Source organism: Megalobrama amblycephala, linkage group LG4, assembly GCF_018812025.1.
Source record: "Megalobrama amblycephala isolate DHTTF-2021 linkage group LG4, ASM1881202v1, whole genome shotgun sequence".
Classification (NCBI taxonomy): domain Eukaryota; kingdom Metazoa; phylum Chordata; class Actinopteri; order Cypriniformes; family Xenocyprididae; genus Megalobrama; species Megalobrama amblycephala.
This window is the reverse complement of record NC_063047.1, coordinates 47,517,454-47,530,333: the sequence shown is the minus strand read 5'-3', so window position 1 is coordinate 47,530,333 and position 12,880 is coordinate 47,517,454. Positions and strand designations below refer to the sequence as shown.

At 36.1% G+C, this 12,880-nt stretch overlaps 1 protein-coding gene across 1 annotated transcript in view; it reads left to right on the top strand.

Moving 5' to 3' along the window:
• Positions 1-12,531, top strand: part of LOC125267744 (neuronal migration protein doublecortin-like) — a 60,782-nt gene extending 48,251 nt beyond the window's left edge. The window contains exons 5-7 of the mRNA XM_048189663.1: positions 3,625-3,714; positions 7,064-7,161; positions 10,223-12,531. Of these exons, the coding sequence (XP_048045620.1) occupies positions 3,625-3,714; positions 7,064-7,161; positions 10,223-10,279 (245 nt within the window). The 3' untranslated portion in view covers positions 10,280-12,531. The remainder of the gene's footprint in view (positions 1-3,624; positions 3,715-7,063; positions 7,162-10,222) is intronic.
• Positions 12,532-12,880: the final 349 nt, after the last annotated feature.

The following is a 12,880-nucleotide window of genomic DNA, read 5'->3' as shown; positions in this document are numbered from 1 at the left end:
GTCCATTTTTACAGCTCAAAATGCATCTGCCCATGTTTAATCTCTACATTTATAACTGCAACAGTTGTGTGTGTTCTTACAGCTTTTTTCCTTTTTTTTCCCCCTTTTTTTTTTAGAGCACAGAGATTCTCACAGATAAATGTTCAATTGTTATTTTGTAGAATGAGGTGTTAGGCATTCATCATGTAACACTGTCTTGCAACTAACCCAACCCTAAACAAAATTTCATACTTTGACATAATCAAAATTTCTTTTTATTAAAAATCTATTAGTAAGAACATAAATAAACCTTTGTGGTTCCTTTTATTTCTGTAAAGCTGCTTTGAAATGATATGTATTGTGAAAAGCGCTATACAAATAAATGTGAATTGAATCAAATTAGCAATGTTATTCCCATTTCTGACCAAACAGAGACGGTTCTTTAATTCAAACAAATATCTCTACAATATTTATTCAGTTCTGCTTATGTTTCAGTTGTTGTACAGTATTAGTTTATAGTACTGTAATCAATCTAAGACTGAGTACAGATAAAATGAATCCTTCTATTTTTGTCCCCCCTGTTATCAGTAAAGCCTTCGATTCAGCTGATCACAATATTTTCAGCCAGACTGGCTGGTTAGGTTTTTCAATAACAGTGTTGGAACTGTTTCCTACTTGAAGAATAGAGAGACATATTTAACAGAATTTATAGCCTGTAACATTTTGTACACTAACTCCTTTACAATTTTGACTATTGCACAAAAGCAGCTCAGTTTAGTTAAGTCAGTGTGACATCTGTACACTCTCAGTAACAATTTCAGTCTGTGTGTGTTTTAGAGACGGTAGTGAGAGCAGGAGGGAGCTGTATGTCATTGGATGTCATTAATATCGCCTCTCAAAATCAGGCTTTCAAATGGGTTAATGCATTATTCAGATTCACATTTCCATATGTAAATAGCTGATGTGCGACTCACATGGGTGTAATACGGTTCAGAGACATAGATAAGGTGTCAGACAGCTCAAGAGGAATGTGTTTGTGTGTGTTTGAGAAAGAAAGAGGGAGAGAAAGAAAAAAGACAGTAAAAACATATTGAGGTTACACTTCATTTGGTAACACTTTATTTTACAGTGTCATTGATACATATGTTGCATGCAGTTACTCTAGTAATAACTATGAATTATGCATAATATAGTAAAAATAAAATAAAGTGTTACCAATGGTGGATGCTATACTTTCGTTTCCAAGCTACAAGATACACAGAACTTACAGTAGCTATATTATGTTTTTTAATACAAATACTACATTCTACAAAACAATAGTCAATTTCTATTCTTTTGCATTTCTGTAAAAAAAAACAAAAGTACAGTGCTTAGCATAAATGAGTACACCCCCTTTGAAAAGTAACATTTTAAACAATATCTCAATGAACACAAAGACAATTTCCAAGATTTTGACAAGACTAAGTTTAATATAACATCTGTTTAACTTCTAACATGAAAGTAAGGTTAATAATATAACTTAGATTACACATTTTTCAGTTTTACTCAAATTAGGGTGATGCAAAAATGAGTACACCCCACAACAAAAACTACTACATCTAGTACTTTGTATGGCCTCCATGATTTTTAATGACAACACCAAGTCCTCTAGGCATGGAATGAACAAATTGGCGACATCTATCTTTTTCCATTCTTCAAGAAAGACCTCTTTTAGAGACTGGATGCTGGATGGAGAGTGATGCTCAACTTGTCTCTTCAGAATTCCCCATAGGTGTTCGATTGTGTTCAGATCAGGAGACACTGAATCACTTTCACCCTGTTCTTCTTCAGAAATCCAACAGTGGCCTTAGATGTGTGTTTAGGATCATTGTCATGTTGGAAAAGTACACGACGACCAAGGGCACGGAGTGATGGTAGCATCTTCTCTTTCAGTATAGAGCAGTACATCTGTGAATTCATGATGCCATCAATGAAATGCAGCTCCCCAACACCAGCAGCACTCATGCAGCCCCACATAAGGACACTGCCACCACCATGTTTCACTGTAGGCACCATGCATTTTTCTTTGTATTCCTCACCTTTGCGACGCCATACAGTTTTGAAGCCATCAGTTCCAAAAACATTTATCTTGGTCTCATCACTCCAGAGTATAGAGTCCCAGTAGTCTTCATCTTTATCGGCATGGGCCCTGGCAAACTCTAGGCGGGCTTTTTTGTTTCTGGGCTTTAGGAGAGGCTCCTTTCGTGGACGGCACCCATGCATGCCATTCCTCTGCAGTGTGTGCCGTATTGTGTCACGATTAATAGTCACCCCAGTTTGGCTTTCTACTTCTTTAGATAACTGCAGTGAACTTACATGCCGATTTTCTTCAACCCTTCTCATCAGAAGACGCTCCTGTTGAGGTTTTAACTTCTGTGGACGACCTGGACATCTCTGTGAGATGGTTGCGGTTCCATTTTTTTTTTTTTAAATGTTTGTACCACTTTTGCTACAGTATTCTGACTGATAAGTAAAGCTTTGCTGATCTTCTTGTAGCTTTCACCTTTCTGGTTTAAAGAAATTATTTTCTTTCTCAGGCCTTGTGACATTTCTCTTCCATGTGGTGCCATTGCTGACAGTTTGAAATGGGAAGGGGTTTTAACACCCTTTTATAGTCAACTGTCTGCTGGACACCTGTGTAATGAAGAATTAGACTCACCTAAATTAGACATTTGTAGTCTAAAATTTAGCTTTGCTCCAGAGAATTTCAGTGGGGTGTACTCATTCATTTTTGCATCAATCTAACTTGAGTAAAACTGAAAATTTTGTTCTCTAAGTTATATTATTAACCTTACTTTCATGTTATAAGTTAAACAGATGTTATATTAAACTTAGTCTTGTCAACATTTTGATAATTGTTTTTGTGTTCATTGAGATAGTTTAAAATGTTACTTTTCAAAGGGGGTGTACTCATTTACACTGAGCACTATATGTGATTTCAGGGATAGTGCAGACATTTTTTTATTTTGGGTTACACTTTATTTTGATAGTCCACTTTATACATTATAATAACTAACTTTGCTACTACATGTCAACTAACTCTCATTAGAGTATTAGTAGACTGTTAGGTTAGGGTTTGGATTAGTAGAATAAATTGGCATGTACTTACAAAGTTACTTATAGTCAGTAGTCTGTTGGCATCAAAATAAAGTGTGAGCAGGTATTAAGCAGACAATACTGCAAATTTACTTAATAGTTAAAAGAATATTCAAAGTGGACCATCGAAATAAAATGTTGTCTTCAATTTTGTCTCCACTTGAAATTGGTTTTGTAACAAGTCATTTTACAATAATTTTCTTATTTCTGTTTTATATTTTGTTTATTATTTGCATGTTGTTTTGCGATGTTTCTGAATGTCTGTTTTCACTTTTTTTTTAAAAATTGCTTTATTGCCATGACTGTAAAACCAACAACATAAATAAAATAGGTTGCTAATGTGTGTAATTTGTATTTCTGTGTGGGAAGTTAGGGCACAAAGTTTTTCAAAGTGTTTTGTTTGGAATTTGTCAGAGTAAAGTTTCTGTCGGTGGCTTCTCTACTTTGTTGTATTCTTAAAGGCTGCCTTTACGTCATACGTATGCACTGTCTCTGTTTCTCTTGCTGTAGAGTGTCGGGTGATGAAGGCCCCTAAAGGACAGAGGGGCTCCACTAAGAGTCCCGGCCCAATGCGACGCAGCAAGTCTCCGGCTGATTCCAGTGAGCCTATAATTATGTGATTCATGTCAGCTCAACACACCTTTAACTCCATAATGAAGCTTTACTAACTTTAGTCAATTCCACATCAAGCCTAAAGCACCACAGTTTCTTGCATGGATGATTGATAAGCTTTCTATAATACACTTTATTTTATTCTAAACTGCTTTGTCCATTATGTTATACTAGCAATTTTATTTTTGCTTACACGGTTAAATTATGCATGTTTATGAATCATCTGTTGTTTTGTTTTCATGAGATTTTTAACACCTTGTCACTTTAATTTGGTTTTTGTTATTCTATCATAATCTCGCAATTGCTCGTGTTTGTGTGTGTTCTTGCAATGGCCTGTGCAATTAACCTTCTGTGTGCATAAAGGGTTAATATTGTCAAAATGATTTTAATATATATGACATACATGCATAGCTACTCACGGTAAATAAACAGATTTTTGATGTTTAAACCTCAAAGACCCACTGCAGCAAAACTGCAACAGTTGTTTAAAGTTAAATAATGAATACACAGCAGTTTTGAATCAAATTCATAAAATGTAATGTTTTTCTTGATTTCTTTTCAGAACATGTTCAGTTCAAAAAATTCACATGTGTATATATATTTGAAATATTTGTCATCATAGTCTAATGAAAGTTGAAAGAGTGCTCTGAAATGAACTTACTGAAGTTCTAGCTCACTGGGAAGGCCTTTATAAAAGTCAAAGCAATTCAGCTATTCATTTTCAGCTATTATACCAGAGATCAGTTAGGAATATTCCAGGATCATAAAACTTTAAAGAATTGCTCTGAATTGAGGACTGCTCTGAACATATCCAAATTTCAGACTCTTTCAAAACATAGGTACTTATTTATACTCATGATACGGTAAAAGTTTGCAGGTTCGAAAAAAAAAAAATCTAAATTCACCCGAATAATAAACATCATGAAAGAAAGAAAGAAAGAAAGAAAGAAAGAAAGAAAGAAAGAAAGAAAGGAGCATAAACATCAATATTTGGGATTAAAAGATGAAAAGAGAGGACGCCTGTCACACAAGTTTGAGTTTGATGTAAGAAGATAGATTTGCTCTGTTACATGTTTAATATTTTAGAGAGGAAGGATCACTCAATCGTCCAAGGGAGACCGAGCCTGGGGACACTTTTTAATCTGAGGATGAAGGCAAAAAGGCCATGCTTGCATATTAAAGGATCAAGACTTATAAATAATAGAGTTTATGTTGTAAGCATATGTGGCATCTACATAAAGAAACACAGGAAAACAAAGTGTCCCATCAATAGTACCGTCATATGAGGTCAGATGTAAGCATTATTACTTTGGCAGGGTTGCATGCAGAGGTTGTGGCTGAGAAAGAGATTTTTAGTGATGGGTGAAAAAAAAACATTACAGTAATATGTCCTCATTGACCTTTCCACAGTCAGCAGTATCATGATATGACTGCCATCTTGTGGTGGCAGAACCTCACAGAGAGTTTTAAATCATTTAGTTAAAGGGATAGTTCACCCTAAAATGGAAATACTCACCCTCAAGTTGTTCTAAACCTGTATGAATTTCTTTCTTCTGCTGAATACAAAAGAAGATATTTTGAAGAATGTTGGTAGCCAAACAGTTGATGGACCCCAACTGGGTCCATACTATGCAAGTCAATGGGGTCCATCCACTGTTTGACTACCGACATTCTTCAAAATATCTTCTTCTGTGTTCAGCAGATGAAAGAAACTCATACAGGTTTGGAACAACTCGAGGGTGAGTAAATGATGACACAATTTTTATTTTTGGGTGAACTATTCCTTTAAATGTGAAGTGTTATTTCTGCACTGCACCAAAACAGAATTGTAAAAATCAGATACATTTCCTGAATGCTTGATACTTGCTCTAGTCAGAAGAATGTGGTATTAAGGAAGAAACATCTGCATTCTGAACAACACTTTTTTTGGGACAAAAAACAGGCATGCCCCTGATGCATTGTCAAAATGTTTTCTGCAAAGAGAAAAATGTATAAATATAGGCACATTTGCTAACATTTTATTCATTTTATTTTAGGTGTACACTTTTATACAGTAGATAACCTCAAACCTAATAGCCAGACTTGGAATAAAAGCCATAAAACAAATTTTGATTTCATGAGGTCTTTAACATGAAGAATTTTTGTTTCACAAAAAGGACGAGATTTTATTGTAAGAATAGCTCATTTGTGCATGCTAACTTTTCTTGCATGGCCTGTGTGCTTTAAATGAGTGTATCTGTATCTTTGTACCACTGTGCACACTCACTGGTGGCTGGACTGTTTTTTTTTTTTTCTCTCTCTATTTCTTTTCATGTTTCTTTATATCTCTCCCCCTTGTGTTAAAGCCCATCTTGTAAGTTTTGTATTGCACTGCTCTCCTTTTGAAATAAATGAACAAGGACATTTTGAGCTTTTTATATTTGGTTATTTTTTTGTTTACTATCAGTTCTTGTTTTGTACACCCCTTTAGTTCTCTCTTTTTCAGTTTCTCTTTCATTCCATATTTTACATCATTATTTGAGTTCAGAGTTTTAACTGAGTGCTGTTAGAGTATAACATTACACGTGTATCTGACTTTTTTTATAGGCCTATCAGGCCCTTCAAGAACCATTTTTTTTTGCAGCTATAGGGTTCTTGAATTATATTGTAGATTTTTCATATTCTTTGTTCTTTAGGACCAGATATTTAAGTGATAATGAAACAAAAGCCTATATGGGACAAGCTATTGTACCCGCATAGCCTAAAGTGTGACCAAAAACCCTATTTGGAACCACTTTTAGGAGTGTAACCGATCATGAACACACCTCAAGGCTAACTGAGAGAAAATCTGAACAAGTTGTGCATTTAATTAGCACATGAAAGGCTAAGATCAGCACTTTCAGAGAAGTTTTATATATCTCCTTATCCAGGTCTTCCAACAGTGCCTGGCTTTTCATCTGAGATTCTGTTCGCTTTGTTTTATTCATTCATTAGCTGGAACGGTTTTCAGGCCTGGCGTCTGGTCCTTAGGTTTTTGTATTGCTTAAATGAAAGCTCTGTTTTTAAAACAGCCTTTAGTACTTTAGTCCACATGATCACACCACTCTCACATATAAACACAGATCTGGTGTATCATAGCAACCTGCACTATTTGTAGAGAGATGTGTAAATGAGTTCCAGCAAACAGATACACACACTAGCAGCTGGCTAGACGACAGTTGACAACATGATTACACAGGGAGGAGGGAAGACACCGCCTAACCCCACAATTTGTCTTTTCTTTTCCCTTAATCTTTCTGTCTGTGGCTCTCCTTCTATCCCTCTCTTTCACATTTGCACTTTTTATTTCTCTCTCTAGCTAATGGAACAGGCTCCAGTAGTCAGCTCTCTACGCCCATCTCTAAGCAGTCGCCCATCTCGACCCCGACTAGCCCCGGCAGCACTCGCAAACAAAAGGTAACATTATCTGTTGGTTAAACTATTTCTTCGCTTCTCTTTTCTGAATATATTTGGAATGGCATTTTACCATACACTCTAAAAAATGCTGGATTAAAAACAACCCAAGTTGGGTTGAAAATGGACAAACCCAGTGGTTAGGTTAAATATTTGCCCAACGTGCTGAGCAGTTTTATTTAACTCAACTATTGTTTAAAAGTTACTATATGGCTGGCTTAAAATGAACCCAAGGTGGCTTAAAAACATCCCAATTGCTGGGTTTGTCCATTTTCAACCCAACTTGGGTTGTTTTTAACCTAGCAATTTTTAGAGTGTACTGTTTTTTGCAGTATGCCGTATGTTTACTGTGAACAAAAATGCAGTACATAACTAGAGCACTCTGCATGTAATACTGTATTCCACAATACAATGCATTCCACTTAAATTCCAATTCAGTGTCATACAGAAAACATTTGTGGTGCTTTTATAATACGTTTTGAGCTATTTTGAAGAGTAACAACCATAATGCACGCACCAATACCCAATCCAGCAAAAAAAGGTCAGTATTGGACCGTGGACAGTGTGCAGCAGGCACTAGGCCAATATACAACACAATACACTTGCTAATACTCTATTCCAAAGAAAGCCATACTGTTAGATCCAGATTTACTAACAGCTTTCGCAAGCGCAAACTACTTTCAGGATTTAGTAAAGACAAGCAGTGAAAATAGTGATGAAAAGGCGTGAGTTATTTTTGACCTTCTTGAATATGCATTTGTTGGAGTTTCCCTTTCAGATGCAAAATTTATGGGAGACAAGTATTTGGTAACACTTTATTTCGATAATCCACTTTAGGCATTCTAAGCTCTGTCATGAAACTCTAGATGCGCAGGCTAATAGGTCCTTTAACTCAACCTGCTCATAATCACATCATTATCTATAGGACACAGATGATTGGATCCTGCTATATTAGTAGCTAATGAGCTTGCATGCTCAATCTTCAAATACACGAGTAGCATTTTCCTTAGCAGTACAGCGTACTTTCAGAAACCCTCCACCTTCCCCAGCTCCACCTGTATAGATCTGCTATGGGTAATTCATGTACGCTGTATTGTACAGCAGCAGCATGTCTTACTTGTTCACAGCAGCGTATCAGTAATCAACAGCACCAGCAACGTAGCAGATCTATTCCGCCAAGACCTAACATATCAACATTGTCATACCCATTACCATGCCAAACACTCCAAGAGTTGTCATGACAGAACTTTTAAGTATGTCAATTGACTGTCTGCTTAATATCACCAAATACAACATGTTCCTGGATCAACTTTCCAACCAACCAATCAGATCTGAGCGACAAGTTTACAGTTTATGACAAGTTTAGGCTTAGAATCAGGGTTAGGTTCTTCTACATCTGTGTTATTCACCATTTATCATTTCCCCTTGATTTTAGGGATAACTTATGGGTATGATTAGGTTTAGGGGTAGGAATATGGTTAGGACTAAATTTTTGGACAAGAATGTTATTCCAGGATCAACAAACTCTGTTGATGCAGTAACATGTCTTACTTGGCAAAATTACGGTGACCATAGTGGCAAATTAGTGTGAGTTAGTTTACCTGTTTTGCATACTTATAGTTAGTAGGATGTCTAAAGTGTATGAAGGTAAAACAGTAGCAAAACCCAAGAGGTTGCTGATTTGAATGTGAGAACTTGTCGTATTAATATTTGTATTTGTAAATTGAAATTTACACTCACAGCCCTGATGTGAAAAGCTGAATGTTTCGATTTGCACACACAGACAACAATCAAAACACCCGTGTTACGAAGTTGTAGTTGCAGATTAACAGTTAGAAATGTATAAAATGGCATTCACATAAACAAAATGAGGGGTTTATATTAAGAGTTTTATATTACAGTAAAAGAGTATAGTCGTTTATTGGTTGGAGTCAGCCAATAAAATGGGACGTTTTTGTACGCGATGACGTCACTACATAGTGCAGATCGCGCTGTTTTGGTGGTCCATGTAGCAGCCACCCAATTAAATGACTTTACTACTTTTTTTACTGTAATATAAAAAACCTGTTAAAACAAATGATATTTTAATGAAAATATTGTCTCATACATATGCAAATTACCGCATGCCAAGTCGCACTGGATGGCGTTGTTCATTGGTCAGGCATCGACTCCCCCCACCCCCGTTCTGCTCTCACGTCTGCTTTCAAGTGCTCAAGTCAGTTTTGCAACAGGAATATCGCAAAAAGAGTAGCAAAAGTCAAAGAGCCAGGAATTGAACTTGTACTGCCAGATCTGAGAGGTTGTAAGCGCCAACTTGAAGCTGTACAGCGAAACTGAAGTAAAGTGCAAAAGTAAATATGTCTCACACATTTGTGTCTGTCATTTTGTTTATGTGAATGCCATTTTACACATTTGTAACTGTTAATCTGCAACTACAACTTCGTAACACAGGTGTTTTGATTGTTGTCTGCGTGTGCAAATCGAAACATTCAGCTTTTCACATCAGGGCTGTGAGTGTAAATTTCAATTTACAAATACAAATATTAATACGACAAGTTCTCACATTCAAATTAGCAACCTCTCGGGTTTTGCTACTGTTTTACTTTCATAAAAGTGGACTATCGAAATAAATTGTAACTGAGTATTTAATTAAATTTTGCAACACGTGGTTTTAATCTCTGGTATTTGCACCATTATTTAACGCGCGCACACACACACACACACACACACACACAAAACACTAACCCGTAACGCTTGACATGCTGCGATAGTTGCTGAGGAGGAAGCGCATAGAACAGTTAGCGCATGATGGAAGGGAGATAATTTTTTAACCGCCAGAGGCAGTTAGTAGATTACCCGCACCTGAATATCAGCAGCTCTGCCCGTTTGCGACCCTATACGCTAATTTGCACATTATCAGTACATCACCAGCAGAAATTCCCACTCCCATCTGCGCTTATATGGAATTGTGGTCTCACACTAATTTGCTCTGTTTTGTACATTTGGCTCTTGACGGTTTGTCTTTATTTCACCTTGACTCACCCTACCCTATCTTCACCTCTAGGATCTATACTTGCCTCTGTCTCTGGAAGATGACGATTCACAGGGGGAGTCCATGTAGACTCTTTCCGCTCCGTACGCCAATCAACATGCCAGTCACAGAGGCATCTCTGGTGCTATCTGTCTTTGAAACATCAACATCACCGCCCCAGTTGCCAGGGTGAATGCACGCATCACCTTTGCTGCCCCTTGGCCGTCAGGCTTTAGACCTCGAGGCTTTGCAGCGATGGTCATTGCACTATTTGCTGCTTGAGAATTTGTTGCATCCATTTTCTGTGTTTTGATAATAGATTTGTAGTGACTGATGGAAATGTTAAGTATATGCGGGGCATATGCTGCAGTTTTCTCTTGTATTATAACAACAAACACCCAAATTTGTACATGTGGTCTGCTGTGGCAATTCATTTTATATATATGAGAAATTTGAGAAACTTAACTGTTAACACACAGCAGGTCAGTTTAACTCTTTAAACATCCAACCATCATTTTTTAAGCCAATAGTTTTGACTTTTTCATACTGACTTTTTTAAAAGCTTGGTCTTATGAATTTCAAGCAGCAAATAGTCATTTTTACAAGGGTGTGATAGTCTGACTTGTACAAGAGAAAAAATACAACAAAAAATGTAAAAGAAAAAAAAAAGGAAGAAAAAAAAAACTTGCACCATTAATAATTTTTATTAATCTCGTTTTGTAACCCTCTTTCTCTCTCTCTGTGCAATGGTTTAGTGTGTTTTAAAGCCCATTGAGTTGAAATAGAGTCCACAGAAAAGACTCTATCCATATCACTGTAAATAATGTGTACAGCCTACTCTAAGACACCAACATCTATGTTTTTACATTGTTGCAATGTCTTTAAAACATAGATATAATGTTAAATGTCAATAGCTCTGAAGGTACTCATTGCAGATTGAGAGGGGGGCCAAAAGCCATATAACAAGGTCTTTTTGCTTTCAAAAACAATCACATTGGGTTTTGAAAAGGCAAAAGATTAGGTAATAACAGCAGCAGATTTCTGTTGAAAGGGATGTGATTTAAGGAATAGGAAAATTAAAACCAGTATGACTTTATTTCTAAAATAAAAAAGGAATATAAGATTGTACGTTCAATTAATACATAGTCTTCTAAAGCCACATGATTGCTCGATATGAGGGACAGAGCAAAATTTAAGTCCTTATTCACTGAAAACCTTGCTCTCTACTGCATGTCATTCACAAGAAGATTCTGATGCAAGATTTCATGGCATTGTTTGTCATATGTGTTATATCCAGTTGTGACACATCAAGTTTGAATAGGTTGAATATTTGAATTTCTCACACAAAGCTATTTTAAGTAATTAAACCATTTATGGTGCTTATTTGAAGCTCCGAATAGCTTTGTGGTATGAAAAAGAGTAGCATGAAGATTCTTCAAAAGATTAAATGTCGTACAGGTTTAGAGCGACATGATGACCATGATGACTATTCCTTTTGAAACTGAGTTTGAAAATGTATTTTAAGGTAGTGTCCTTTTTCAGAAAGCCAAAGTTATGTTGAAAAGAGGGAAGCTGAAAAATAATATTTTCTCTCCCCCAGTGGTGATGTACATAACGGAGTCTCTCGTTCATACAGTAGTTCTTATTTGAAGATGAACAGAATTTCACACCTGAACATTTACATATTAGAAAACCAAATAGATACGACATGATGATGGAATTCGGTGTATAATAGCAAATTGCATTCATTTCTCAATCACAACATCAAAATGATCTCTGCAAGTGTCATGATATCTGTTGATCAAAAAAAAAAAAAAAAAAACTAGCACAACAAAACTGCACAAATTAAGCAAACCCTTTGATGATCCTTTTTAAAAATATAATTTCCATTCTCCGATTTTCCACTGAAGTGTCTCCTGATGATTTTTCACCTTCCATGGTGCCTTTTATTAACCATCCTTTATGAAAAAAGCAAAAAAAAACAAAACAAAAAAAAAATCTTCAAGAAAACTAAAAACACTCATCTGTCAGTTGTTTACTGTATCTTTTTGAACTGTTTGATATGAAGTTGGGCTCAAACACTAACTATAACTACACACTCTGTAATCTGTTACTGTAGTAGTTTATCAGGGTAATTTCTTCAGACATGGTGCAGATGCTCTCTTTTCTCCTATAGTGCTGTAAACACAGTTGCTTGTGTACTGATATTTTTGGGCTTGGGAACATTAAAAAAAAAAAAAATCAGACTTCCTCTCTGATTATCATGTACTTCCTGCTGTATCATTGTGACTTGTTTTGGTGATGTCATTCTGTGTATTAAACTTCTCTCTTTACTATTAAAATAAGATGCTCTTCCTCTACTATTTTGACTGCAGTAATGCTCATGAATGTCTTTGGTGTTGCTCTGTTAGAATTTTTTTTTTTTTTTTCAGTGAATTCTAAGCACATGACCTACATTCACGGCCAAATTTTTCCACTTTTCATGCCTAACTAAAAGGGTCATGAACGGAGAAATCCAATTTTCCCTGATTTTTTGACAAATGAGAACTTCCTTGTTATTCCAAAAAACAGCTCTTATTGAAACCAAGCTGCCAAAAGAGATTAATACATTAGCAAAAGACAGCCTGCACTGACACAGAAACAACACCGACTACTTCAACATCGCCTCTCAGTGAAGCGATATGGACAGAC